Below are 26,547 nucleotides of genomic sequence, written 5' to 3' on the forward strand. Positions count from 1 at the left end.
GACTTCGCGCTAATACTTCAATGGTAAGAAATGGCGGGAATCAAATTTCGCACTTGACACAAGGCCTATAAGGAGAAGGAATCGCATTTCTTTGCTCCATCAAATCCAGCACTTCTGCTTGCTAGGTGAATAGTTTGGCTATTGCGGAATTCATCTGACAAATGGGGAAGAAGAGAACAAAAGCTAGGGCGACTGAAGAAGCTGAACAGGATCCTCGTGAAAACCATATGGACGAAGATAACCAAGAATCGGCAGGCAAGGGGAGGAGTTTATATGAGGTAATACTTCTTTCTTCTCCTCATTTGTATTTCCGTTTTATGCTGGTTTGGGTGTTCATCTTCTCGATGACAACCTTTTTTTCATTTGGGATAGCATTTATCCAAATAACTCATGATTTTGGTCGCTGCACTGCTTGCCTATTTGCTAAACGGGATATTAGAGTGCCCTTCGGTGCTGGTTCTGTGGTTTTGCTACTTGACGCTATTACCTGAAGTAGAGGATTCTAAGAAAGAGAAAACAATTGTTTTGCTGATGTTTCTGCATGTAGAATATCTGAAGATTACGGGCACAACAATGAGCATGATCGGGGTGATATCTTAGGGCTATTGCGTTGTGATGGAGGACTGGAATTTGAAGCAGCGGTCTCTGCAGCTCCATTATCACTAATTTTTCTGAGAAGTCTAGCCTGACGATAGAGTCGTAAGAAAAGAGTTTTTTTTTTTTTTTTTTTTCTCTTCTCTTTCAGTATAGAACCGTTTCAGGTTACATCCTACGACAAACCTAAAAGTTCTGTCTTGAGATCAAGTCACAGGAGGAAACTGTTTGTAACCTGTAGTAGTGCGTTCAGAACTTTCTTCTCCTACTTTCCAATTAAGTGTGTTATCAATGGACATTGATGTCATCCATATTCTTTTAGTATATCTAGGCCATTATGGGTTGACACACCAATTCCAGGTTCCCTTAAACACAGTTCTATTTCATTGTAGCAATTAGTGACCCTTTGGCTGGATTAATTTTCTAGCCTTACTTAGTGACCTTAGCCTTGTTAGGCTGCAGTAATATAATTGTTGACTATATTTTTAAAATGACTAGTAGGGGTAAAGCCTGATCATAGAGAATCATAAACTTTTCTAATAAAAGCAAGTATTTGAAAACAGAAAAAATAAAAAAAAACTCTAAAATCTAGGCAGTTTTCTTTCCTTAATTAATTACTGAACAATGCAGAATGATTTTAAGAGCTGTGATAAATGTGAGTAGTCAGAGAATGCTTCAATTGTGTAGATAACATCATTCATTATTTCTTTCTTTCAAAAAAAAAATATCATTCATTATTTTTCTCTTTCTAGAAGACACCCTCAGACAGCTTAATGTCCAGAAACTATGGAGTAAATTAGCAGAAAAAGTTTTTTCTTTTCAGGAATAGTGATGATTTTAGTAGAAATGATCCAAGAAATGGAAATGAAATGTAGGACAGGAATGCCCAACCCTGAACTGGGACCAAATTGTGGTTTTTGTCCTTTGACATTTTCTGAAACAATAAATAAGATATTCAAATTGTATTCCTCTTGATCAATATGGGAGATGGATTATACAACAAGTGATTAGTAGGATATTTTTGGAGTAAATTACTATGTTCACTTTGGTGTAGAAACTGCCATTCTCTCTTTAGTAAATGGCCCTGTTACCCATGCCTTGGTGTATAAGTTGGCATCATCAGTTCAGGTAGGCTGAATTTGGAAACTAGAATAGGTTATGAAGATTGGAAATTTCAATTTTTGCCCACGAGGGTAAGAAACTCATAAGGATTAGATCTACTTGTTGGGACAAATGGTTACAGTTTTTGGCATTTGGCAGTGCTCGTTCATGCTTTCAAATGTTTAGTTGTCTGTTCTGTCATTAAACTGGTTCTCTACATTTATTCTTTCGATCTGGAACTCAATGTAAAGTGTCACTTACCATCAAGATGACTTCTTTTCATTTGGAGTTTGCGCTTTGCAGTTTGTCATAAAGTTTGTTTAAAAAGTCTTTGAAAAAAAAAAAGATCTGGCTGTCTAGATTTATTCTTTCTATTTGGATTTTATTCTTTTATTGTTTTAGACATCTTCAACTCAATATAATGTGTCACCTGTCTTCAAGATGACTCCTCTCATTTTGGAGTTTGCACTTTTCCATTCGTCATAATTCTTTGAAACAGTCTTTAAGTTTGTTTTGAAAAAGTTTTTGATTGACACACAAAAAAAAGTTCTTGGTTTCAGTGGGCTTGTGAAACTCATAGTCCATGGTTGTACTGGAGGTAGGTGGAGGCATATTTAGAGCAACAGGAGAGGATGCCTAAGAAGAAGAGATAAAGAAAAAGACAGTAGGAAAAGGCCTTGAGTTTTTACTGCAGTAATTTTTAATATAGTAATATATTTTTTTTGTTATACAAGAGATACGTTATCTAGTTTAAAGGTTATATTTGTTTCTTTTCGTACCTATAGACATCTGACATTTCTTTATCATCAGAAGAAAAGATTATACTACTCTCTCTTAAAGTTTCAGCGGTTAATAGAGTGAATTGATCCTTAAGTTGTTTCTCTGCCTCTTACCCCTGCAATATTATTGTGAATCCAAATCTTAGATTGCATAGATGTAATCATATTGTGTCTTTTCCCTACATGTATATGAAATTGTTTCAGGCATCAGAGACTCAATTGTCATGACAAACCTGGTAAAAGAGAATGTTTGCTTCACTCTGGACCTTGTATTTTGGTTTGTCTCGATTTTTTTTTTTTTTGGTTATTTTAAAAGGCTTTATTGTGCACCTTTTGTCATTTAGATTGTGATTATTACCTGAACTGATTAATAACAGCATTTTTCCTGTGTAGATCCTTGGTGTGGATAGAAGTGCATCTCAACAGGAAATTAAAAAAGCATACTACAAGTTGGCGCTTCGTCTTCATCCAGATAAGAATCCAGGTGATGAGGTATGTAGGTTTGGTCATAATCGTGTTCTTTAAATACTCAATGAGTTTGATTATCTTCTAATTCACTTAATTGTTTTCCTCAGGAAGCAAAAGAGAAATTTCAGCTCCTTCAAAAGGTGATATCAGTTCTTGCTGATGAGGAGAAAAGAGCAGTTTATGATCAAACTGGTTGTGCTGATGATGCTGTAAGTGATTTGCACTTATTGTTTCTCTTTGGACCAAATATTATATTATTTTTTATTGTTCTTATATTGTTGGGATGATCAGGACCTAGCTGGTGAAGTTGTCCAGAATCTGCAGGAATATTTCAGAGCATTATACAAAAGGGTACATGTTTATGCATTTGTTGTTTGAGAATTTTGGTTGCTTTGACGGCCCAGGCTCATTGTCTCGTTTTTTACTTGTTTTGGTTGGGTTTCAGGTCACAGAGGCTGATATTAAAGAATTTGAAGCCAACTATAGAGGATCTGATACTGAGGCGAAGGACTTGAAGGATTTATATAGCAAATTTAAGGGAAATATGGATAGGTATGAAGTGTTGGTTTGTGTTTTCATTCGTTCTCCCTACTTGCTGCCATCTCGAAACAGCTGAAGAGGTTCTTTGCAGGCTTTTCTGTTCGATGATTTGTTCAGAAGCAAAACTGGATTCTCATCGATTCAAGGATATTATTGACGAGGCAATAGCAGCAGGTATTGTTTGCTAGTGTGTAAATTTGGTAAAATTGATTGTGCAAAAGCAGATAGTGCTTGTTAAGTCAAATCCTTATACTCTCTTTTTTAGGGTAGGAGGACTCAACATCCTTTAATATCGTTAGTGCTCTATTTAGAATCTCATATACCTAATTATAGAACTGTATTTTTTACACAGGAGAGCTGAAGTCAACTAAAGCATACAAGAAATGGGCTAAGCAAGTTTCAGAAACAAAGCCACCTACAGACCCTCTGAAACAGAGGGGCAAGTGAGTTCTTTAATCACTTGTCTACCCTTATCTACCTTGAGATAAAGGCCTCTTCCAAAATTTAAATCTTTTGAGATGTTTTACAGGTCAAAGAGAAATTCAGAAAATGACTTGGTTGCAATTATATCTCAACGCAGAAGTGAGAGGAAGGAAAGATTCGATTCCATGTTCTCATCCTTGGAGAAAAAGTACAGTGGGGCTGCGGTGACATCTGAGCCTACAGAAGAGGAGTTTGAAGCAGCAAGGAAAAGGCTCGAGGGCAAGAGCAAGCAGACCAAAAAGAAGAAAAACAAGTGAAGACTAAGTAGCAATTTTATCGTGATAGTTCTGGTTCTCTTTTATTTACACTCAGCAGCTTGCTGTAATGTACCATCAGTTGCTTTGTTCAGCCAGTTTGTATGGAGTCTTGTTTACCCTTGATATTCATGTCCAATGTCCTATTTTTTTATGCTTCCACAATGTGCCAGGGTTTGGTTTCCCAATGGAGTCGGAAAACCAACTGGCTATCTCCGATCATGGGACGATTGAGATAGTCGTTTTACATGATCGGACGGCTGAGATAGTGATTTGTATGTTTCACACCAAAATAATTTTTCGGCTGAGATAGTGTTTTGTATGTTTCACACTAAAATGATTTTTCGTATTGGATTGGCCGATTCTATTAATTAAAAATGAGTAAGAAAAGGTTTATGTGTTTGATATTTTCTTAAAAATAGATTTTATATATAACTATTTAATTAATATAAAATGATAAAAAAAATTATTTCATTTAAAGTTCAGCTATTATGTTAATACTTAATATTTGCTAATTTAGAAGTTTATTTATTTATTATTGAAGGAAATATGAGAAAATGGTTAATTGGAAAATATTTATTTTTATTTTTCTTTCTTCCTTTCCGACACAAAAGTTGAAAGTGGAGTGTAACTCCGCCTTGCTCTTCCTCCCACAGCTTGGTCGTGAAGTGTAAAGCCGAACGGTACGTTTTCCCCCCATTCACCAAGACTGTCTTTTTTCTTTGCATTTCATGTTCTTGGCTTCTCTTTTTGGTCGACGGTTTTCATCTACTTTGTCTCAATCATCTTACCGTTTTCGATATCTTTCATTCGAGGTTAATTCCGGGAAGTTTCTGCAACCAGGATTTAGGACTATCTCTAGTCGGTTTCCCCATTTACGCATCTGTTGTTCTGAAAAAAGGGCTGTTGGGAGCTTGTCTACTGGGGAGTTGTATTAGGTATTTTAGGTCTTTCGAACTTATCTGGCGACCTGTTTAGTGAGGCATTACGGGAAAAGAAAAAAAAAACATTTACGGGTCTATAGGGTTTAAACTTGTGTGTGATCGGTGGAAGATGGAAGACGGATGGGCGATAGTACTTCTGGTTTCTGAACGAATTCTAGTTGAGTCTGATACGAAGAAATGGGGCTTCTAATTGAGGAGATTGCCGATTCAGAGTAATGTCCTGTTCCTTGTTCGCTTGTGATTTAATTCTAAAAGAGTTCTTTATTGGTTTTTATTGAAGGAGAGGTGTGATACTAACATTTGCATTCTACTCGGCCAATAAATTGAAGTTGTGTATAAACTATGAAAACGCATAAGCTCCTGATCTCCTGAGGGTTCACTGCTCTCTATGCTGATTGTGGCATAATGATTTCATTGTTTTGGCTGTCTTTACTACTAAATCTTTGGTGTGTCCATCCAATGTTGATGATACTGTAGAGATCAGTTTACATATTAGATACGAGATGTATTTATGCATGTGATGATCAATGAATGAATGAATGTAAATTAAGAGTGGAGACAAGATTTAACGTGGCTCGGCTGTAAAAGTCTACATCCACAGGAAAGGAAGTTATCCAGAGAGATTCAGATATATTGCCATTATTTGATTGCATTTTTAGATGTCAGAGAGATTACTAACTCAAAAAATTATAAAAGTACCACATCCCGGTAGATAGATACTACAAAACCTGTGGAACATTCTTGTCATTATCTCTCACTATGCACTGATGGATTACGCTGTTATTACGTTCCACTGCTTTTACTCAACTACAAATGCTAGATTTTGTTTCCTTGATTCGTTTATGGAAATTACAGTTTGTTTTTATTGGCTAGTGCTTAAACTATGATTAAATTAATGTTATCTAAGTGCCTGTTTCAATTTTGCCTAAATGTCAAAAAGCCTTAAGCCTCCCCATTGTTCTTGTGTTTGGACCATTCCTTTCTCAGTTGGTAAACTTTTGACAATTGCTTTTACTAACTTTTTGTATTCTAGCAGAAATTCTGATAATGTATCTGGAAGCAGAGATGTCAGAAAATGTACTGATCCCTCCTGAAGAACTACATGGTGAAGGCTTAAAGCTGCAGCGATCAGTGATTTTGCACCTTCTATCTGATATTTTTGACAAGAAAGCCACCAAGGAACATGGTTACTTACTTGCAGTCACAAACATGAAGAGCATTGGAATGGGAAAAGTGAGAGAGTTTACAGGTGAGGTGCTTTTCCCTGTGACATTTAAATGTATCACCTTTAAGCCTTTCAAAGGTGAAATTCTGGTAGGTGTGGTGCAAAAAATTCTGAAACATGGGATTCTTTTGAGCTGTGGTCCAATGGCCATCATTTTCGTGGCTGCACAAACAATGCCAGATTACCATTATGTGTCGGGGGAAGATCCCATCTTCCTTAATGATAGACGTTCAAAGATTGAGAAGAATGGAGAGGTTCGGTTCATGGTACTTGGACTGAAGTGGGTAGAAACTGATAGGCAGTTCCAGGCACTGGGAACATTGGCTGGCAATCACCTAGGTCCCGTTTCATGGTGATACTGCATCGGGTGTGTTTTCCAGATGTTCTTTTGATATTTTTGGACGAGCTCTGTAATTAAAACAAGTTATGTGATTATCTGATCTCTTTATCTTGGAGTTGTTTTAGATCTCTGTTCTCTCAAAGTTGATGTGTGCTGATTAACATGTCAATTGTTCATCAGAAATTCAAGCTATAAGTTAGCACAGATCTCGCCATTTCCCTCACTGACAGGGGAGGGGGCTGCTTCCTCGGCGGCGGCCAGGCAAACGCATGACATATCACCGATATGCTTATGCTCACCATTGGATTAGTAATTGTTAGCTTTGCCAGCAACTCAAGTTTTCTATTTCCTTATTTATTATTTAAAAGGAATTAACAATGTTCATCTTCTGCAAGGGCACAGACAGCAGATTAGGTTTTTAATTGAAATTTGAATGACTAATGTACAGCATTCGGAAATTTAACCCAAAACTACAACAAAATCTTAAATTAGCACAACCGTTCAAAGAACATCAAAATCTGGGATTTCAGAACTACATTCTCAAGAGCTCAATCCTTTTTTGAGGTATACTGATGTCCGTGAGAGTTCCACTGCAGTAACATCCAAATTATAGAAGTTCCTGATAATAACCAAACTTAGTTAACCATGTCTTAGAAGCCAGGATGAGCAAATAAAGTTGTCAGTGGGAGCTACTACAAATATGCAAGACAGGTGAGATAAATAAAAATAAAGCAAAAGAATAACATAAGCACTTACAGCAGGATATATTAAGTAATTGAGTGTGAACAATATAGAAATTTTGAGTAGAAACCACCATGAAAATAAGCTCAAAAATGATCTCAATGCCCTCTGCCCAACCACAGAGAAGGAATAAAGGATATAACGTGGCAGCCGACTCAACATCAGACTTTGTATGAACACTGGCTAGGCAACAACCATTTGACTGCCACAAAATTCAGAATAAGGGAGAAATAAAGTTTGCTCTTGTAGAGACTGAAGAAGGCCTATTTTGCATGCTGCCACTGGAGCCTAAAAGTAACTCCATATTTTAGTTTCTGGAACTCACATCTTCAGATCAAGTTTGGCATAAAATTTGAACTCAAGAGGTATCCTGGAAAGTACCTCATTACAAGCATGCTTCAGCAATTTTACAAAATCAACAATTTAATTGGAAACCAGAAAACATTGCAATCATTTTAATTTTTTATTTTTTTTTGAAAAGGAATCGTAAGTTCTTTTCTGACACTTGCAGAGTTAAAAGTTACATCTGCTGGCATTTGCAATTTGTTATGGAAGTACACAATTCCCAAATTCTGACATCAAAGTGGGTATAAAGAGTGGATTATTCAGGAGATGGAACTTCACGACTTCCCATGCAACACAAACTTCTATCATTATCAAGTTGAAAGGGGACAATACTTGAAATCAATAAAGTGAATTACAACAAATCGACATCGAAATGACATAAAAAATTGGGCGTACACCATAATATATTAATGAAAGGTGCATGGAATTATAGACCATCTTTCACCTGCAAAAATTCCAACGGTGGTCAGATTGGAGAGGACCATCGTCTGATAAATGAAGTACTCGGTCATGAAATGCCCAAAGGCATAAATGAATGATAAGAAAGTTGCAGTGTAAAGTGGCCTGTTGTCTAGGTTGAATGCACAGAGGTAGCAGAGTGTGCATGTCAAAAGTGTCCAAACTCCAAATGTTCTCCCATGAACTTCAGTCACTACAGAGGAAAACAGGCAATCCCTTTAAGAATATAGAATTACATAAATAACTATGAAATGAATATCTCCTTTTAAGAAAGTAAAACCATATTGATGATGAGCATATATGCTTCAAACCGAATCTATTAATAGACAAATAAGACCGACATTATCATCCACCTAATCCAAATCTTTCACATTCTTAACTTGGTCTTTCAATGGCATATGAAAGGTTCTGTTTAAGGATTTGTTTTTTTGAAAATGATTATTTAAGAAAAAATTACAAACCAAATAAAGGATTATGGAAACTTTCACTAGCAAGCCATTGAACTTTGAGGTGAACAGAACCAACATAGTTCCAGTTGCCTGGATCCACGAGTGCATATCCTGGCAGAGGCCCCTTCATCCTTTTACTGCATCATGGGTTGTGGACATCATAGAAGTGCAAATGAATGGTGCAAAAAACATAGAAGAGAAATCATGTGACAATCATACAAGTTGTCTATGCAATGACTGAGATGTTCTAATATGTTTGAATCGGAAAGTGCATCTCCAATATCAGGTGCAAAAAATTACAATTGATTCATTCCACCACTTCATGTGTGCATTTATAGGAAACTTGCTGTCTTTGATGTTGACCTAGCTCAATATAGGGAAAGGCAGAGAAAGAGGTTAAACTGAAACGTCTCACTTTCACAAAAAAGAAAAGAAAAGAAAAGAAGGAGAAGCAGCAGAAAAAGTTGAGCAGTAAATATGAAATAGATAGGACTAGAGGAAAAGCCAACTCACTTGTTGAGCTGGAGAAGACAGCCATCCGTAATGCCCATATGTCAAAGAACCCAAACCAGACAGCAGCTAGGCGAAGTGAGCCAACTAGCAGTAACCACCACGCAAGAGCCTTCATTATCAAACTTCAACTCTTTTTATAATCTGATTCATTGTTGTAAAACAAAAGAATCATCAAAAGTTTCAAGATTTGCTCAAGAAGGGAAATAAAATGTTAAGGTTAAACTCTAGCATATATCGTCCTCAAACACTGGTCAGATTTCCATTTTTTTAATAACAATGAGAATAAGAATTCCATTAAGAGAGCTCCTCAGGGAGAGAAACATACAAATACAAGTTAAACAAGAGGAAGCAGAAACAAAAAATTAGAGGCAGCATCACAGAAAGAAGAGCCAAATCAAAGTGGAATAGAGGTTCCTATAATGAGTTGCTACCTAGAAAACCCTTTCCCCAGCCAAGATATCAGCAATGCTGTTGACGCATTTGAGGGTATGCTGCCAAGTAACATCTGATTTATACACAAATTCTCCATTTCATCTATATACATTAAGAAACATCCTTATATACATTAGTTGGACCCCTGGAAAGATTTCCAAAATGTAAATGAAAAGAATTACCCAAAAAAAAAAAGGCAGAGGAAGATAATTGAAGGTTGACAAGCCTCCACTCAAGGCACAAACCCCATTCTATTGGGAAAGTATAGGTGGGTAAAAAGTCTCAATGATCCATAGATATGCATGTGGCCCTCAGACTAGTTTTCTGGATGTAAAAGCAATTGTAGCAAAATTAATTTCATGTTGGTTTAAGGTTGAAGAAAACCTATATGTATTAGTTGGGAAGAGGCCTCTTAACTTTGTTTTGACATTTGGGAAGGAACGGCCCAAACTTTGACATGGAATAAGTGAATCCAAGCGTGTCGATTTCTCCTTACCAGTCCTTGTGTGTTTTCTATATGTTCTCCATGACTTAGGCCAGGTTGTCTATTTAAGCCTGGACAAAAGAGGTATTATTCATAATAAAAAGTTAGAACACTCTGGAGTTTTATCTTGCAAAGATTATGATTATTCATGGCGATGGACCTCCCAAACTTCAGCCAGCCATTTTGGAAGGAACATGCCAAACTTTAGTAGAGTCCACTCCTGGTAGATATGACAATGTTGTAAACTAATCAGTGCAACCTAAAATTGAAAGACCACTAGTTACATGTCCTTTTCATAATTTATACAATGAAAATTTTAAATTTTTATAACCAACATTTAATCCAATAAATTGATTAAACACCCATCTCAATGGAAAAAAAATTATATTATAAAATAAAAATAAAATATTTAAAAATTACAAACATTGATTTTTAAAATTAAATCGAAACATCTATAGAAAAAATCTTCCCTCTCTCTCTCATGTCCACCCAAAAGCCAAGTGTGCAGAAAGTGCTGGTTTTTTGGAATAGTACAAGCCAGATTTGAATGAGTAGGTGCAGATAGTTTTAAGTGGTGTCTCTTGAATAACACAAAAGATGCCATTCCAGCACCTAGTTCAAAATTCTCTTTTTCAACTACTTCCTTTGTAACTCTCGTGCATCATATGGACAGTTCTTAAATCAACAGAAGAATCAACACCATAATTATACTCTGACAATACTTTCAGTTTCTTTTCTCTTCCAAGTGATTGGTCATATTTTTTATTGCTTCTATTAGCATTAACTTGCTCTGTGATATGTATATTGAGACAATTCAATACATATAGCCTATGTTTTTCCGATGAATATCAGTTTTACGTATAAATTGGTTTTACAATCTGATGTAAAAATGTGCTAAACAAGTAGAAGATCAGATCAACCAATAAAAAGAAACTAAACTGAAACCATGAATGAAATTATATGATTTTTCCAGACAATTATTAAGTTACTCATTCAACCGATAATAAAGTTTTTGCAACATTATTACGTTGGGCGTCTAAGATAAACTGTTGTAATTATAACGAAACCATGAATCCAATGCATTCAACAGTAGCAATTCAAAACATGTGAAAAAAAATTCAAGATCAAGATCCATACAGCAACTAGTGCCTCAATTACTACAAAGAAAGAGCTATTACTGTTGCTCACATAGGAACATTCAGTTATAGCCTCTCCAATCTGTGTGGGTGTGTCTGAATTTTCATTTCTGTTTATTTTTTGAAATACGTAAATTGGATTGAATTAAACGGGTCGTTTTACTGTTCCTTCGTCTACCCACCTCACAGCTTCGAAGGATTAGACAAGAAAAAAAATCGATGATTCATCCTGGGATCGGATTTGCAGGCATCAATGGCGGCATCTCTCACCTCAGGAACACTGAATGGAGCAGACTACTAAAAATTATTCCCAAAAGAAAATCTACAGAGAGATAACTCAGTAACCAGACTACTTCTGTCCTCCTGAAGCTTACGTAAAGATAAATCAATGAATACAGAAGGGGGGCATAAAACATCGGGGACTGTATAAAATAACAATTCCAACATTATAAACACTAGGGTCTGATAGAAGTCAAAGAGATTCACTTCCAACGAATATAATGCCGAGCATATAATGGAAATGGGGTGGCATTCAGTGAAGGATGAAGAGAAAGAAAGAGGAAGTACCTGACGATCTTTCAGGCTGCTCGGGAGTTCAAGCAGGCTCCGCGCAAGGAAAGGAACTGGTGCTTCCCGAAAATCAGATTCAGAGCTGGAGTTCAAATGATGTTTTTTCAAGTTTATTGCCTGTATCCGTTGGATCATACCCCCTGCGATTTAAAATGACGAAATTACCCTCTAGGAGGCAAAATGGGTCAGATCCGCAGGTCGCCTCTTTACCAGACTTCTTCTCCACAAACCTACATCCATCTCTTCATTTGCTCTCCTGCGACTCGGTGTGGGTTTGAAGAGACAATTCTGATTGGGACGAAAGCAGTTCCATCACTCACAAGAGAAGTCAAGAACAATAGGGACAGTTGAGGATGAGCAGACAACAACCTCTCTCGTCAATCTTTAAATAGAAGAAACTTTTTTTTAAGGCAATTTTACTAAAATGAATGGATTGACAGCTTCCCACAGTAAAGGCTTAGAGGAGTAAGTTTGGTCTATCAATGTTTCTAAAATTTTTAAGGCAATTTACGAGCCTATTGATGATCATTGAAAGGTGTAGGGTTGCAGCATGAACCACAACATCAACGGCGCGGATAGCATAAACGTGAAAGGGTATTTTAACAATTAAAACCAGCAAGCAAGGGTATTTGACGATTCTGTTCGGCGATCGCGGCTGTCATGGTTCTGCTGCTTTCTCCACACATCTCACAATTCAGTATTCACTGCTTTCACTCTTTAGGTTTCCTCAGTTTGACGGAAGAAGGCGAAAAGATCTTTCTGCAAAACGCTCTCTCCCCTGAAAACGGTCTGGGGTTTCGGGTCGGTTATCGTCTCTGATGTCGTCGCCGGCGACGGGTTACGGTGCAATTCCGCCGGGTCCGGGGCCCTCTACCGTTGCAGCTGGATCCTCATCATGGGCGCATCAGGCCAAATCCAACGTCAGATCCTTCTACACCACCCGCCGCCCTTGGCGCGAGCTCGCGGACCTGACCGCCTTCGGCCGCCCCTACTCCTTCGGCGAGGCCCTTGTGCGCATCCGGCGAAACCTCGGCTACTTTCGTGTCAATTACACTCTAATCGCGTTGCTGATCCTGTTCCTCAGCCTCTTATGGCACCCGATATCCATGATCGTCTTCTTGGCCGTCTTCGTTGCCTGGTTCTTCCTCTACTTCTTTCGCGACCAGCCTCTAGTTGTCTTTAATCGAACCGTCGACGACCGTGTGATTCTAGCCGTGCTTGGCGTGATTACCATTGTAGCTCTTGTACTCACACATGTCTGGTTGAACGTCTTAATTTCTCTGATAATCGCGGCGGTGCTTATTGGGTTGCACGCGGCTTTTAGGATCACAGAAAATCAGTTTCTGGACGAGAACGAGGCTGCGGAAGGTGGATTGTTGTCCGTTGTAGGGGGTCCCATTCGCCAAGGGTATAGCCGGGTGTGATAAATGTACTTGTATGCGTCTGGACTGATTTGCTGGTTAGATTTTTGAATCTCCATTTTTGAAGAACTTAGAACGCTTCATTTGAGAAGAACTTTTCAAGAAAATACTCAAACATGGGTTTACTTTTCATTTTGTGTCTGCATTTTCCTTTCATTTTTCCTCCTGTCTTTCTGTTATAGATGCTAAAAAGGGGAGGAAGAAGAAGCAGAAGCAAACTGTTTATGTTCTTAGAATTGTTTGTTAAGGCTGTGATCTTTGCTTGCCTTAATTCTCTAGCGTTGAATTATAAACGTTGTTCTGAACTTACATGAGATTTATGGAGATTAGGAACAGATTTTCAGTTCTTCAGAAATGGAGTAAACCATTGGTTTCAATTGCTCTAGTTTGCCCATGTCTCTTGCCTTTTGATGAGCCCTTTTAAGTAACATCCTTCTCTCTTTTTCCTCCGGTTCATATGCTTTCCCGAACGAAACCAGACTATATGAACCATGAAAACCTAACAAACTTCAACTGTAAACAATGAAACAATTTGGACCGAGACTTCCTCCAAATGTCCAGCCGCGTCAAACGATTCTCAGTTCTTCTAACTTTCCAAACATAGTCGCTGAAAGCACTATAAATACAAGCAAGTTAAAGTGATCAGATACCGATCAGAACCCGAATAAAGATAAAAATAAATAAAAATGGCAGCCAAGTCGCTTGTGTCTGTGCTGCCTCTCCTCTGCCTTGTCTTCATCTCCGTCCAAACCCCTCGAGTTGCAGACGCCCACGGCCTCTCCTACATCAGCAGAATCTGCCAGAGAGCCACCCGGGCCAACCCCGCCATCAAGCTCGACTTCTGCGTCACCTCCCTCCAATCTGTCCCGGAGAGCTACACCACAGAGATCCCTGGACTGTTGAAGATCACCACCGATTTGGCTCTGAATAATGCTTCACGAACGAGTGATCTCATCAAGAAGATGAACTCCGTAGCTTGCGAAGACTTGACCAAAGAGCAGCTGAATACCTGCCTCAACGCCTACAACACTGCCATCTCCGTTTTGCAGGAATCCTCCCAGGCGTTTTCGGCACTGAACTACAACGGTGCGAATCTGGGGGCCGTGGTAGGAGGGGCAAAACAGTGCGAGAAGGCGCTTAAAAAGGGTAATGGGTCTCTATTGGCTCAAGAGAACAGCAATCTGCGTCAACTCGTCACCATTGCTCAGACCTTGCACCGTTTTGCTACGAAACATAGCCATTGATAAAAAAAATTTATCTTCTTCGGTGTTTTTGACGTTCCAATATTGGCTTTGTCCATGGACGAAGCCCTCTTATGTTGTCTGAATAAATTGAGGTGCAATCAATAATTTTAAAAACCATATCCATCACTGCTTAGGCCTTGGGTTCATTTTCTGCAACGGATCAGATCATATTCATCAAAATGTATAAAAACTATATCCACATTGTTAGGACAAGGCTCATACAATAAGATACGGAAGAAGACCTGGAAATTTCATCCATCCTCCTCCAAGTTAATCGAGTCATTGAATTTCCCATATAAAATCTTTTTTAGCTCAGCCATCTGTGCGAGTACCAATTCTTTCTCTTCCTCCAGTTTCTCCAAGTGCTTACTTGTATCCTCTTTCATCTTCTCTAATCTGTTTTCAACTTCCTCCACTGGCATATGTGTGAAAACTTCACCTATTTGAAACCTCACCACATCCTCATCTGAGAGGATCAGTTCGTTACTTGCATCCTCCAAATTTTCATTTGCTTCCTGCCAGTAAATTGTTAATTAAGCACTCTAAAACAACAAGAAATTTATTTAAGAGTAGACTGAAGCGAATTGATAGACATAAACATACTACATGGAACTCGAGCAAAAGAACATTATGTACAACGTAAGACATAAAAGTTCTAACTTCTACAAGAAACTTAATAAAAACTATAAGAAAAACTATATTATAAAACAATAATTGAAACCCAAATCAGTGAAAATGATGAAAAGAGTCGAGAGTATCTCTCAAGTGTTTTATTGTGAATGAGCATTGCGGCCTAAGACAATTTAATATATTCCCAAGAAAGAAACCTATCTAAACTTCCTTTACATTTTTGCTTCGACATCCACTTTTTCAATTCTCTTTCAGGAGTTTAAAAAACAACTCAAACTCTGTATTCTTTTTTCTTTTTTAGTTTATTGGAATCACAATCCTACTTGTATACCTTTTTTTTTTTTTTTTGCAAAGTTGCTTACACATGCACACACACCCCTTACCTCCAGATGAGATTTGAACTCAAGACCTTCCCTACCCACCCCCGATGTGAACATTAAGCTACAGCCCAAGCCACATCCATTGGTATACTTTTGAAGACATGAAAAAGAGTTCAAAGTTTACTTTTGAAGAGAAGATTGTAAGAAGAGCTTTGAGATCATCAAACTCTGTAATTTACGCAAAATGAAAGAGAAATGAGAGAGAAAAAGGAGGGAAACAAGCAGAAGAAACTTTCATTTGCAGTGGGAGACACAATTTAGCCATGCACATCGCAAACTTGCAACTTGGTATGAGAGAGAGAAGAGAAAGGGAGAGAGTAGCAAACAAGAAAAATTGCAACATTATGGGATTCATCATCAGTAAATCCAGCATACAACTATCTCTTCCAGCCACACACAGCTTTTTGTGTATCAGGGTCTCACATAAACTCAAATGGGACTTTTTGCAGGTTCTGCGATTCCATGGTATAAACAATAAGAAATAAATTTGAAGACTTCCCAAGAAAATCTATCACAAAAAGGAAAGTGATTGAGAATCCTATTCTCCTATGGACAATTTAATGCAAAGACATCAACCATCTCCATAGTGTATGAGATGAAAAAATTGTACAATAGTTACAATCCTTTATCTCGTAAAGATGCAATCCTTATCCTAATATACATGCTTCTTCTACTATTGGAGAAGTTGAACTCAGGTGATAGTAGTTCAAAAGGAAATTCAGGTCCTGTTGGAACCCAAGAAATGATCAAAGACCTGGAAAAGAGACAATTTGAATGGAAATGGGAGTTTGGTTGTGTCATGCTTTTTATGTCCTTTCCAGTCTAATCCTCAATGCCTCTTATGTATGCATACAGGCATACCATATCCTTGTCATTAAGTTTTTCATTACAATTAATAAGAAGTTCAACCAAGTATGAACTCGAATTTTTTGATATCCAAACCAACCTTAAAGTCGGATCCCATCAATTCTTATCTGATTCTGCACCATTAAAATTTTCCAACTCCATCAAAGCTGAACCAACAATTCTTCCCCAGGGAACCAAGATATATGGTCCACAGATTTTCCCATTGTTAGAGCAGGTCTACAGATGTCCATTAGTAGACATCATAAAACAACATTGAGAACATTTAAGATCTTAGGTCGTTTCTCTCCATTGAATGATCTCACACAACAAGGCCTGAAAATTCTGTTGAGGATTCTCCAGCAAAAAGTGGAGTTGTCCTCCAACATCTTGTTGTTAGATGACTCCCTATCTTTGTAATATTTGTTGTGATTTTTCTACTCCATTTGGTGTTTTGTTTGGAGAGCCTTGAGTCACTTACTTTTATTTGATACGATTGTTGGCCACTCAAAGATGAAGAAGAAAATTTTAGAACAAAAAAGTTATCAAATGCTCCAATCTGAGCTTGAAATGGAAGAAGAAAATGATATAAGAGCGCATGAGTAAGGGCAGTAACGCTCCAATAAAAGGGAAACTCGGAACAATAAGACACTCTCACACCATGTATGTAATACTATTGACCCCAAGCAGTTAAGACTGGTACTAGCAAAACATTTAAACAACAAAGACGCCAGTTTAAACAGCCACAGTAACGCACAAATAAGCTGAACACTGTACTCTTAACTTATTAAATAGGATTACTAACTATCTCCAACGAAAAAACACCTATCTATTACTTCTGGATTCGAGCGAAAGTCAAAACAATTCGACAAAGGATATCGTTCGAACATTACCTTCGAGACCTTAATCTCGTCCTCCAATTCGTGGAACCTGTTGTTCAATCTTCCGAATTTATTAATGTTCTGCTGATCCTCCCAAGTCACCACCGTTTCCGATGCACTCCCCTTTCGCGGAAGATTAAAACATTAATCCATAAAAACAAAACAAAACAAAACAAAACCAATCAGGATTCAAGAGGCCGGCTTTACCTCTTGCATCGTGCCCCTGCAACGACCTCCAACAGCACAACGAGCTAAGTCTAGCTACTGGAATTGCAAGCAGTAAAACCTCTCCAGAACAATGCTATACGAGTAAATGGGTGCGGACTGCCGAGGCGACACGAACCAGATGTGGCTGGAAAGAGACTGAGGACCCTGTCCGGGTTCTAGGTTTGGGAGGAAAGGTTATCCAAGTAGCACTTGCCTATATATATAAAGAGAGTGTTACACATTGTTGTGCTAATTTATTTTAATTACTATAAGATTGAATTGATTAAACCACTTATTTAAACCCAATAATTCAATTTTTTGCCAGGTTTATTTTCTATTTTTTTATGAAATTTTCTATAAAGGTGACAACCTTAGCATATCTTAGAGTTACTTTTTAATTAAAATATTTTTCTATTTTACCTTATACTCCTTCTTATATTTTGATAGTGCTAAAAATAAGTAAACTGAAAAAAAATCTTTCAATATAGAACATTTGATACGGTGGTTTGTTCCTTTCTTGGTCAACCTAAAGCACTAATCAACCGAACCCACAACATTTTTAAGGAGAAGAAAACTGCGGATTGAGTTGCAATTACAGCAGAGAGGAATAGATAGGATAAACTACAGTTCAATAAGGTAGTTCTCAACAATAATACAAGGCTTCTTCTACAATCCTCCTTTACACTGGCAGGGGAGATCCATCATCTTCTCACTTACAGGGACAACCCCGACTCCTCATCTTCCTCAAGTGTGGAAGTGTAAACGAAGTAGAGAGCCCAGATGAGGGCGAAGACGCCCAAAAGTATCCACCCAAGAAGGTTGTTGCTCAATCCAAGGCTCAGCCCTGTCCCTTCTGTGCTCAACCTCTCATCCACCAGAGCCAAAGCAGGACCTGATGAGGCGACTGTACTTGCGGCTGCCAAAAGGGAAGCACCCATTGTCGTGTTGACACCTGCAGCTGCCTTCTCCTCCGCGGAGCATCTCACTCTTCCTCCCCTCCTCACCATAACCGGCAAGCCTATCAATGAATAAACAAAATAACCAAAAACAAATATGGAGCTCTATCTCAGTACTAATCATGGGAGTCGAAAAACTAAAACCACTAAAACCACTTAATTTTGAGAGAAGAGATTTGCCCAGAAAAAAAATCCCAATTTGTTTATGTTACAAAAGAGGGCAAGAAAGCTTCTCCTACGTTTTCCTTCTTCATGTCACACATCTCTGCAATTTTCTTGTCGCAAGAGGGAAGAAGATAGCCAAATAAATCAAATGAGCCATATGATACAATTTGACAAGAATCTCACCTAGAACAGGCGAGGAGGAGGCCCCAGCCCCCCTCCTTGGGACGATGGCGGCGGCAGCGATGGATGAGGTCGCAGTGCTCGCAGTAATGGTGGCCATTTTCCCTCAGAGAGTGCAAGCAGAAGCGGAGAAGGGAGAGGAATTGAAGAAAGAAACTGTTGGAGTTGGATGGCACAGGTTTACTTGAGAAGGAATTAAGAGATTATTAGAAAAAGGCATGGTCATCCAACGATGGGAGGTGGATAGGGAGATTGGTCGCCTCCAAATTCTCATCCCCATTATCCCAATCGCTGTTTGACACGTGTCCTAATATATCCATGCCTTGCAGCTACCCTACAAAGTACCATATAATGAGTTCATATCGTATATCGGATTTCGGATTTCGGGTTTCTTCAACCATCTCCGTCTTAGTCGGTCGCCCACCAATTAAACCCGCCATGACATGAAATCAAAACCGTCCATTCAAACCAATACAAATTGAAGGGTCCAGATTATAGCAACACCGATTATAAAAAATAATCAACCAGGCGTGGTTCTACTCAGATGGTTCTACTCGGATAAAGCCTTCTAGAGAAAGCTTGTGTTAACAAGTTTGTTGTTAAGACTAAAAGCCTAAAACTGTTACAAAAAAGAACTCCAAATGTCACTATTACTTTACCAGCATTTATTAACTAAAATAACTCAGCTCTATATGATTATGCTAGTAAACAAAGAGAAAAAAAATATTAAGATTGAAAAAAAAAAATTTACATGAAAGGGAAAAAGAAGGAAAGAATAGAGCATCTGCTTTCAACAGTAGAGTTACTGATGGATGTTGCACCGTACCAAGAAAGGGTGACCGTAACGTACATACTTGTTCCAATAGCCTTTGTACTTTTGTAACCCAATGTCGAGCCAGGGCTTCAACTGCCCATCGTAGTGGATCACTGCAGCTCGTTCAATTTCACTCCGGCCAATGCCTGACTCAGCAATACCTAGACCTAGTAAATGCCACCGACGGTCCAAAGCCACTGTGTGGCTGTAGAACGTAACCAGACCTAGCGGCAAGCTCCCGGCTTTCCATAACTTCCTCCTCTTTCCCTATGATCAAATTTGTAAAAAGAGAGAATAGATGACTACATGAAAGAAATAGTAATACAGAGGTCACAAGAGTCATAGGATGGCTTCGATCATGCCCACATGGACAAACTTCAGAGATTTAATAAATGAGGCACATGCTTTTGTCTTCAAAACAAAAATAGAAGCATCAACGAATGCATGCACATACTATTTAAATTGATTAATATCAAGATGCAGACAAAAACTAGAATGACAGAGTTCGGACTATGCTGTAGTTGCAGGTCTTCTAGTCCTGTAATGTATAAGCAAGTAAATCTCTGAATTGGCGTGCCCAAACTTCAGGCACCAGGAACGCTCTTTCCTAGGCGAGCTTATTTGATTTAAATATACTTAATGTGTCCTGCCCATCCTGGCATATGCACATGACATAGGATATATAGGATACTTCCACTGATATACTTATATGCAGATATATAACTAAAACAAATCAATATCCTTACCAGTTCAGACCACTTATGGTAGACACTAGTCAGATCTTGTCTCCTCCACTCTTGCAGATCAAATACGTTCATACCAAACGCCCATGTGCATGCCTTTGCTTTAAACTTCTTTGCAACAGTTGGATCTGAGAAGTTAATAAACATATCCATTCGAGGAAACAAGTCAAACTCCTTATTGCCACACATCTCAACTGCTCCGTTCACTTTTCCCTTCATATCAACTTCCCATAATCCCCTAAGATCTCTCTGCACAACCACATCATGGTCAAGAAGCACTATTTTATTCAACTTGGGAAAAAGCTCAGGCAAATAGAAACGCAGGTAGTTCAGGGATGAACTAAATCTTGGGTCCTGTGACTTCGGCTGCTGAAAGATCGGACCGTTATTTGTAGAGGCCGGCTTAAAATCATCTATAGTTCGAACTTCAATTGTTGCTTCACCAGGTTGGGTAGTCAAGAACCACATTTTGATTGCTGGTGCATTGAGGGCATCAGTTACAACATGAAAGACTACTTTTTCTGGTTCCTGCCACAAAAAGAATCATGAGGCATAAATTATAGTTCAAACCTTACAGAACTGTACCATGTTTGGTACTAGAAAGAAAACAACACACACTAGAAGTGCCAAGTGACAAGTCTGAAAATTTTAAGCATCTAACAAAAGCATTAATAGTTAAACCTTGAAAACTAGGGACTAGTTTGTGAGTCAGATGGCTGGAACAAGATTAAAGTTAAGGCTGCCCATCAGTCAAGTGTATCAGATACAAAACCCAATAACATTTTAATATAGAAGAAAATCTGCAAAATATTGTTCACACACACACACACAAAAAAAAAGTAAAAGATTCTAAGCATAAAATAATATAAAAAGAAAACAAAAAAAAAGTAGAATGATAAAGCTGTCCTTTATGCCATTTGAAAACATTTTAACTGTCATGCAAAGCCGACCTTGGGTAAATTGAGGAGACTTCTGCCTACACTTTCCAAAACAGCAATTAGAACACTAGAAAAAACTAGGGAGGAGAACAACAAAAATTGTTTTTCTAAAAACAGCAAGCATGACAGAGTTAATAACAGAAACTATGAAAGTACAGATGTTAGCTGCCCATTTAGAGAAAAAGGAAGGTGTTTCATACCAGAGATGAGGACAGAGTGGAGCTAATAACCACTGCACATGCAAGGACATTGTCTGAAAATACAGCATAATGATAGAGATCTAGTTGTTGCAATTTCTCTCTATTGGGGAACTCCCGTTCCTCAGGTGGAAGGGAGAAATATTCATCCGTAAGCCTCATTGACAAGCAGTGGAGACCTTTAGAGATTGTCCTTCCTGCAAGACGAACAAGGTAATCCACCTGGTTCCTCTGTGCCCTCAGTAGTTCTTCGGTGTTTGCAGTCATGGCACGTAGCTTTGAAGACATAGGGGAGCAGTTTGAGTACACACGGCCAGCTTTAGACAATGTAGCATCCATTGACTTCATTTTCTGCAAAGCACTGAAAATTTTTGGTCCATAGTTAGTATTACAGAGGATGTGAGTGCTGTTCCTCTATCATTTTGCTTCAAACCTTCGGAACTGAATATGATGATCTTCCTCATCTTTTCTTCAACATTTGTTCTCTCTTTTCCTTCTCTTGATAAATTTATTTTCCAATTTGTAACTCTATTTCCGTTAACGTTTTTATCATTTTAATCTGCTTTATTTGAAATCCCTCATTTTGATGTTGATCAACTTAACATTTATATTTGGAAATGATAGTTTATGTTTTACATTACTTATTAGTACCTGAAGTATTGGATTTGTTCCACTTCTCATGCATGGATTCAGAGAGAATGCAAACAAATACTATGTGGACAAGTATCATATTTACCCCCTATGCAAATCTGAATCCTTTGTGGTATCACCAATTGCTCGTTCAACCTCTTTTATCCGCAGCTTTAGCTCCTTCACTAAGTGGGAATTACTGTTAGGTGGTGCAAAAGCCAAGTACGTTTTGGCTAAGATCACTTGATCTTTCATCTCTCTTAGCTTCTCATCAGTAGCTTTCTTAGTATGGGACAGCCCATTGGGCTCTCCTTTTCTATCCCGTTGCTCGTGTTTCTACAACCAAAAGAAACAGCATAATACAGATTAGAAGCATAAAGAAAATTCAGGTCACAAAGGAAGAAGACTAGAACACAGCAAATTAAACGTCATTGGTTTAAATTATGTCATGCTTGAGATCTTCCATGTAAAATAGTATCCAAATTTTCCTCATGCCTACTCCTTGATAAAAATCAGAATAATTACAACAATTAACAAAAGCCGTTACGACCATATCCAAGACCTCTAAACTGAGGATTTCACCCCTCACAACCATAGGTCGATTCAAACACAAGATGCTACTAAAAGCTCTTTGAGGTCCACCAAAACTGTGTACATATAGGTTTCATCTGAGAAGAAATAAGGTAATAGACCATTCTTTGCACATGTCAGCATTGTGATTTGATATCATGATGTAACTCTTTCTGCAAACTTCTCTTACAAAACTAATGCCCAAGGTAGAGTAAAGAAGTAAAAGGTCAGAAAAAACACTTAATTTAGTAAGTTATTTTATATAAAATAAAAAGGAATAGAAGCTGAATGCACCAAATCTTTCTGTACGGAAACATAGAACAATTATGAAAACTTTAAAAAGGAATTGGATCACAGATCAGGTGAGAAGAAGGAATCAGATCAGGCAAGGAGGATTTACTCCATTCAAAAGTTGCCACATTGATGTCCAACATGAAGCACACATGACAATCCTTGAATGAAGTCATATATGCATTGAATTCTGAATAGGGTTGTTCATAGGTGAGCAGCAAAGACCTGATCTCCAGTTCCTATTAAGCAACCTCTAATACATGAAAACAAACAGGAAACACCTAAATCTTTATCAAAAGTGGAAAAAGAAAGACTTGTGCAACTTATACTAAAGTTGAAAGAACTCATACGACATGCCAAGTGGGGCAAAATTTTATAACATTCATTGTAGGAAATGGTATATTTCGTAAAAGCGACTATTTCTTACAACTCCCCAGAAATTTAATATTTACGCTACAAATGATGCGTGTGCAAACATTTGTTTTAAATTTAAATCATGACTTCAGGAATTATAGTTTTTTAGAAAAAAATTAATCAGAAAAACTCAAACTAGAACTTGAAAGACAAAGTAGCCCCATCAAAATCTATCGTTTATTAACTTGTTGGCCAACAATTTCAATGCAAATCCTATTACATGAGAACACCACTCCAATGTAGGCATTCGGGTAATTTTACAAAATTACCCATTTACCATTTATTAAATGAAACAGAAATGGGTAAGGGTTATTCTATATCTGATTAACCAATTACCCGACTACATATAAGAGTAATTCGGTAAATTTTCACTTCATTGAATGATTAAAGTACCTTTTTTCTAAGGATTTTGTTATAAATCAGAATAACATTGTTCTTACATTTTTGTGGTTTTTTATATTTTTTATAGTTTTATAAAGTTTTAAATCATTTTAATTGTTGTTCCATTTATTTACCCAATTACCCGTTCTACTGTTTGATAAATAAACTGTATATGGAATAGTTGATTTTGTATACAGATAATATCGTATACCAATATGCCGAATATAAATGGAACGATATACATAATAACTTATTCCGTTCAGTTTATATACTGTTTACACCGCTGTGTGGATCCGATAAGAAAGGATCACATAAAATGTACACATTGCACTAAAATAGCAGACCCACAACTCCACTCTATAAAGAAAACAACAATAATGGCTTTTTACACTTTATGACTTTTACACCGTAATTTCATCATTTTCAAGTCAGGTTGAATTTATTTAGGGCTGTGCAGTTTTCATGTTATGGGTAATTTCTAACTCTTTTCCTAGGCTCTACAGGTCTCCAGGTTCTGAGGAACTAATGTCGCTCAAATCCTACAAATGATACATTAACAATTGTTGAATTTGACAGAATGGATCAGAAAAGCCATGACTATAAAAGTGAAGAAAGTTGAGTCTTTTCACTTAGACTTCTCACAGCATTGACACTATGAGATGAAAAATATAAGTGGAAAGGAGTATAGCAGAGAACACATTGTATGCTACAACTTATAAATGATATACAATTCCAGAAGAATCAGTTGCACTAAACTATCTGGTTTATGCAGGGTCTAGTAAATATTTTTTGTATTTGCAAAAAGAATTGACAGGATCTCTTCTTGAGAACCTCCTCTATGAAATTCAAGAATGACACATCCAAAAGGATATCAAGCTAGCTTCTAAGCTAAATGTCTTAATACTTATATGCCCTTTTTTCCACTGGTTAGGTAAGGACCATTAGAAACAGAAATGAGTTAGACTACCTTTTCCTTCAAAGTATCGACAATAGATACAGTTATACGCTGACTTCCTCTCCTGCCACCATCATCAACCCTGGAGCCTTCAGTCCAAAAAACACATATAAATGATGGTCATCATCTCAAACAAGAAAATAAAATTGAATAACATCTAAGCAAGAAATATTACCATTTTTCTCTCGAATCTCTGCTATACTATCTACATCCTTGTTCAACAATTTATCATCAATGGAGGTCCTACTAGCTAGAGAACTAAAGTCATCATCCTTATAAACAACTAAGTCCGGCTCTTTTAAATCCCCGCGTATTTCCTGAATAAAAATCACAAACAACCACATTAAGAAACGAAATAAAATAATAGATAATTTCTTTAAAAAAACTCGCAACAGATCGAATAAAAAATAAAAAAAACCTGCTGGATCGCACTGAGCTTCAAATAATCACGCACATATCTCTGCATAACACACAAAGCACACGTTCAATCTCTCAAATGTCATATTTAAAGTAACAAAAAATACGAAAGAATGATTGCCAGAAATGGCATCGAAAACAAGAATCTTACAACGCTAGATATATCCTCAACGAATCCACCGAAGTCTGCATCAAACATATATCATCAATGATCACGAGAACATACCAAGAGGGAACAGCAAAAACCAGGAGAAAACAAATGAATCACAAAAAATAATAAGAAGAAGAAGAAATTACGAGACGAGGAAGTAAATTTTGCGATCTTTCCAGGTAGATACAGAAGAGGAGCAAAGACGGTCAGCAAGAGCAACGAGAGGATGAGAATCCTCTGGCATTTGACACCTTGCTTCATCAATACTAAGTGCGATCTCCGTTGCTGCCACTGACCGATTTCGATCTCTGAAACAGAGACAAACGCATTTGAATGGAGTCGTCGTCTTTCTCTCTTACAAAAGAAAGACAACTAGAGCGACGAGATTAGGGCTATATTCTTGCTTAATATGGTATTCTGGTCTTGTCCTGATTCAGTTTTTCTCCCTTGTCAGAAGACGGGGAAGAGAGAGAGAGAGAGAGAGAGAGAGAGAGAGCGGAGGGCAGGGTTTAGATCGGCCACCGGCTTGCGTGTTTGCCTTGGTATTCGGAGGTTTTAAGATGCGAACAGAATAATAATATGTTCTCTTCTCAGGGAAATGATTAGCTCACCGCTTCAAGGGTAACGAGATTTAGTTTGTGTCGACACGCATGATGGTGATGGATGGAGTGGGTCTTGAGAATAACATGCTCTCCCAGTGTGATAACGTTGTACATGTACATGACAATTACAATTATAAATGGTAAAATTTGTAGTAAATACGTATTAGTATTGGATTAATTCTCAATAGAACAAGAAGAAACTAGGTTTAGGGTTTTTTAAAACCTGACCTATAGATGAGTGAGAGATATAAAACAGGATTAAAACCGATTGGGTTTATGGAACCCGGTGGGGATAGGTCTAGTTTAAGTCGATTAACGGGAATCAAGGTTGGGTATTAGAAATCTGGATCGAAAAGAACCGTTGCTCATCTGGATCGAAAAGAACCGTTGCTCTTGTTCGTCGGGTTGGCAACAGTCAAGGGGACGAAGACTTTGTTTCGTGATAAAATATTTATTAAAAACACTGTTACACATAACAGGTAAGTTTATACAGTGAAATGTAAAAAGGGTAAAATGGTAAAATATAAAAAATAAATAATGAATATATTAAATTACATTCTAATATTGGGGTTACAAGGTCGGTGTTTGAGTAGGAGAATATAATTTAAAGAATAATAACAAATATTCATGAACTCCAATAGATATTCATGAGAGCAATTAATAAATAAAGACCTTTGTTT

The 26,547-nt window shown here is 37.6% G+C and overlaps 8 protein-coding genes across 10 annotated transcripts; 4 read left to right on the plus strand and 4 right to left on the minus strand.

The window, feature by feature from the left end:
* The first annotated feature begins 21 nt into the window (after positions 1 to 21).
* LOC137934614 (chaperone protein dnaJ 6) lies at positions 22 to 4,543 on the plus strand. Its single transcript, XM_068779055.1, has 8 exons — positions 22 to 278; positions 2,868 to 2,966; positions 3,050 to 3,151; positions 3,234 to 3,293; positions 3,388 to 3,494; positions 3,574 to 3,656; positions 3,835 to 3,925; positions 4,012 to 4,543. Exons 1-8 carry the CDS (start codon positions 162 to 164, stop codon positions 4,220 to 4,222), a joined length of 870 nt encoding a protein of 289 aa, XP_068635156.1. The 5' UTR covers positions 22 to 161; the 3' UTR covers positions 4,223 to 4,543.
* A 284-nt stretch (positions 4,544 to 4,827) lies between these two features.
* On the plus strand, positions 4,828 to 6,852 carry LOC137934867 (DNA-directed RNA polymerase V subunit 7-like). 2 transcript variants are annotated; one of them, XM_068779422.1, is made up of 3 exons: positions 4,840 to 4,902; positions 5,063 to 5,375; positions 6,200 to 6,852. In XM_068779422.1, exon 3 carries the CDS (start codon positions 6,211 to 6,213, stop codon positions 6,742 to 6,744), a length of 534 nt encoding a protein of 177 aa, XP_068635523.1. In that variant the 5' UTR covers positions 4,840 to 4,902; positions 5,063 to 5,375; positions 6,200 to 6,210; the 3' UTR covers positions 6,745 to 6,852. The 2 variants fall into 2 exon arrangements, with proteins under 2 accessions (XP_068635522.1, XP_068635523.1); XM_068779421.1 differs by lacking the exon at positions 5,063 to 5,375 and having other exon boundaries at positions 4,828 to 4,902.
* Positions 6,853 to 7,113: 261 nt separating this feature from the next.
* LOC137935029 (ergosterol biosynthetic protein 28) lies at positions 7,114 to 12,286 on the minus strand. 2 transcript variants are annotated; one of them, XM_068779658.1, is made up of 5 exons: positions 11,855 to 12,286; positions 9,667 to 9,769; positions 9,236 to 9,376; positions 8,260 to 8,466; positions 7,114 to 7,347 (listed from the first exon to the last, which is right to left on the minus strand). In XM_068779658.1, the coding sequence occupies exons 3-5, from the start codon at positions 9,348 to 9,350 to the stop codon at positions 7,277 to 7,279; spliced, it is 393 nt and encodes a 130-aa protein (XP_068635759.1). In that variant the 5' UTR covers positions 9,351 to 9,376; positions 9,667 to 9,769; positions 11,855 to 12,286; the 3' UTR covers positions 7,114 to 7,276. The 2 variants fall into 2 exon arrangements, with proteins under 2 accessions (XP_068635759.1, XP_068635758.1); XM_068779657.1 differs by lacking the exon at positions 9,667 to 9,769 and having other exon boundaries at positions 11,855 to 12,279.
* Positions 12,287 to 12,430: 144 nt separating this feature from the next.
* Positions 12,431 to 13,408, plus strand: LOC137935028 (PRA1 family protein F2-like). The gene has a single exon (XM_068779656.1). It carries the CDS (start codon positions 12,676 to 12,678, stop codon positions 13,279 to 13,281), a length of 606 nt encoding a protein of 201 aa, XP_068635757.1. The 5' UTR covers positions 12,431 to 12,675; the 3' UTR covers positions 13,282 to 13,408.
* A 504-nt stretch (positions 13,409 to 13,912) lies between these two features.
* LOC137934797 (probable prefoldin subunit 4) lies at positions 13,913 to 17,661 on the minus strand. Its single transcript, XM_068779328.1, has 3 exons — positions 17,464 to 17,661; positions 17,269 to 17,379; positions 13,913 to 15,037 (listed from the first exon to the last, which is right to left on the minus strand). The coding sequence occupies exons 1-3, from the start codon at positions 17,470 to 17,472 to the stop codon at positions 14,774 to 14,776; spliced, it is 384 nt and encodes a 127-aa protein (XP_068635429.1). The 5' UTR covers positions 17,473 to 17,661; the 3' UTR covers positions 13,913 to 14,773.
* LOC137935436 (putative invertase inhibitor) lies at positions 13,965 to 14,522 on the plus strand. The gene has a single exon (XM_068780088.1). The coding sequence runs from the start codon at positions 13,965 to 13,967 to the stop codon at positions 14,520 to 14,522; it is 558 nt and encodes a 185-aa protein (XP_068636189.1).
* Positions 17,662 to 18,075: 414 nt separating the features above from the next.
* LOC137934634 (photosystem II reaction center W protein, chloroplastic-like) lies at positions 18,076 to 18,954 on the minus strand. The gene is made up of 2 exons (XM_068779083.1): positions 18,768 to 18,954; positions 18,076 to 18,481 (listed from the first exon to the last, which is right to left on the minus strand). Exons 1-2 carry the CDS (start codon positions 18,862 to 18,864, stop codon positions 18,177 to 18,179), a joined length of 402 nt encoding a protein of 133 aa, XP_068635184.1. The 5' UTR covers positions 18,865 to 18,954; the 3' UTR covers positions 18,076 to 18,176.
* Positions 18,955 to 19,479: 525 nt separating this feature from the next.
* On the minus strand, positions 19,480 to 25,899 carry LOC137934895 (probable galacturonosyltransferase 6). Its single transcript, XM_068779467.1, has 9 exons — positions 25,412 to 25,899; positions 25,266 to 25,300; positions 25,116 to 25,157; positions 24,873 to 25,014; positions 24,710 to 24,786; positions 22,193 to 22,422; positions 21,460 to 21,817; positions 20,325 to 20,849; positions 19,480 to 19,845 (listed from the first exon to the last, which is right to left on the minus strand). The coding sequence occupies exons 1-9, from the start codon at positions 25,524 to 25,526 to the stop codon at positions 19,567 to 19,569; spliced, it is 1,803 nt and encodes a 600-aa protein (XP_068635568.1). The 5' UTR covers positions 25,527 to 25,899; the 3' UTR covers positions 19,480 to 19,566.
* Between the last annotated feature and the right edge of the window lie 648 nt (positions 25,900 to 26,547).

Source organism: Aristolochia californica, unplaced genomic scaffold (assembly GCF_029961685.1).
Source record: "Aristolochia californica isolate CCGP_79_NKW_82.1479 unplaced genomic scaffold, dmAriCali1.0.hap1 SCAF_6, whole genome shotgun sequence".
Taxonomy (NCBI): domain Eukaryota; kingdom Viridiplantae; phylum Streptophyta; class Magnoliopsida; order Piperales; family Aristolochiaceae; genus Aristolochia; species Aristolochia californica.

Bases quoted from the DNA above. Each gene is read 5' to 3' on its own strand.
- LOC137935029 (XM_068779658.1), bottom strand. From the start codon at position 9,350: ATGAAGGCTCTTGCGTGGTGGTTACTGCTAGTTGGCTCACTTCGCCTA. The intron at 8,467-9,235 runs GTGAGTTGGCTT...TTTCCTCTGTAG, and splicing joins TGTCTTCTCCAGCTCAACAA to TGACTGAAGTTCATGGGAGA. The intron at 7,348-8,259 runs GTGAAAGATGGT...GGTTATTATCAG, and splicing joins CACCGTTGGAATTTTTGCAG to GAACTTCTATAATTTGGATG.
- LOC137934614 (XM_068779055.1), top strand. From the start codon at position 162: ATGGGGAAGAAGAGAACAAAAGCTAGGGCGACTGAAGAAGCTGAACAG. The intron at 279-2,867 runs GTAATACTTCTT...TTTCCTGTGTAG, and splicing joins AGGGGAGGAGTTTATATGAG to ATCCTTGGTGTGGATAGAAG. The intron at 2,967-3,049 runs GTATGTAGGTTT...TGTTTTCCTCAG, and splicing joins ATAAGAATCCAGGTGATGAG to GAAGCAAAAGAGAAATTTCA.
- LOC137934797 (XM_068779328.1), bottom strand. The intron at 15,038-17,268 runs GTAATGTTCGAA...ATTTACTGGCAG, and splicing joins ACGAGATTAAGGTCTCGAAG to GAAGCAAATGAAAATTTGGA.
- LOC137934895 (XM_068779467.1), bottom strand. From the start codon at position 25,526: ATGAAGCAAGGTGTCAAATGCCAGAGGATTCTCATCCTCTCGTTGCTC. The intron at 25,015-25,115 runs GTTTTTTTTATT...ATTTTTATTCAG, and splicing joins AGCTCAGTGCGATCCAGCAG to GAAATACGCGGGGATTTAAA. The intron at 24,787-24,872 runs GTAATATTTCTT...TTTGGACTGAAG, and splicing joins AGAGATTCGAGAGAAAAATG to GCTCCAGGGTTGATGATGGT.
- LOC137934634 (XM_068779083.1), bottom strand. From the start codon at position 18,864: ATGGCCACCATTACTGCGAGCACTGCGACCTCATCCATCGCTGCCGCC. The intron at 18,482-18,767 runs GTGAGATTCTTG...ATTCATTGATAG, and splicing joins CTCCTCCTCGCCTGTTCTAG to GCTTGCCGGTTATGGTGAGG.
- LOC137934867 (XM_068779421.1), top strand. From the start codon at position 6,211: ATGTATCTGGAAGCAGAGATGTCAGAAAATGTACTGATCCCTCCTGAA.
- LOC137935436 (XM_068780088.1), top strand. From the start codon at position 13,965: ATGGCAGCCAAGTCGCTTGTGTCTGTGCTGCCTCTCCTCTGCCTTGTC.
- LOC137935028 (XM_068779656.1), top strand. From the start codon at position 12,676: ATGTCGTCGCCGGCGACGGGTTACGGTGCAATTCCGCCGGGTCCGGGG.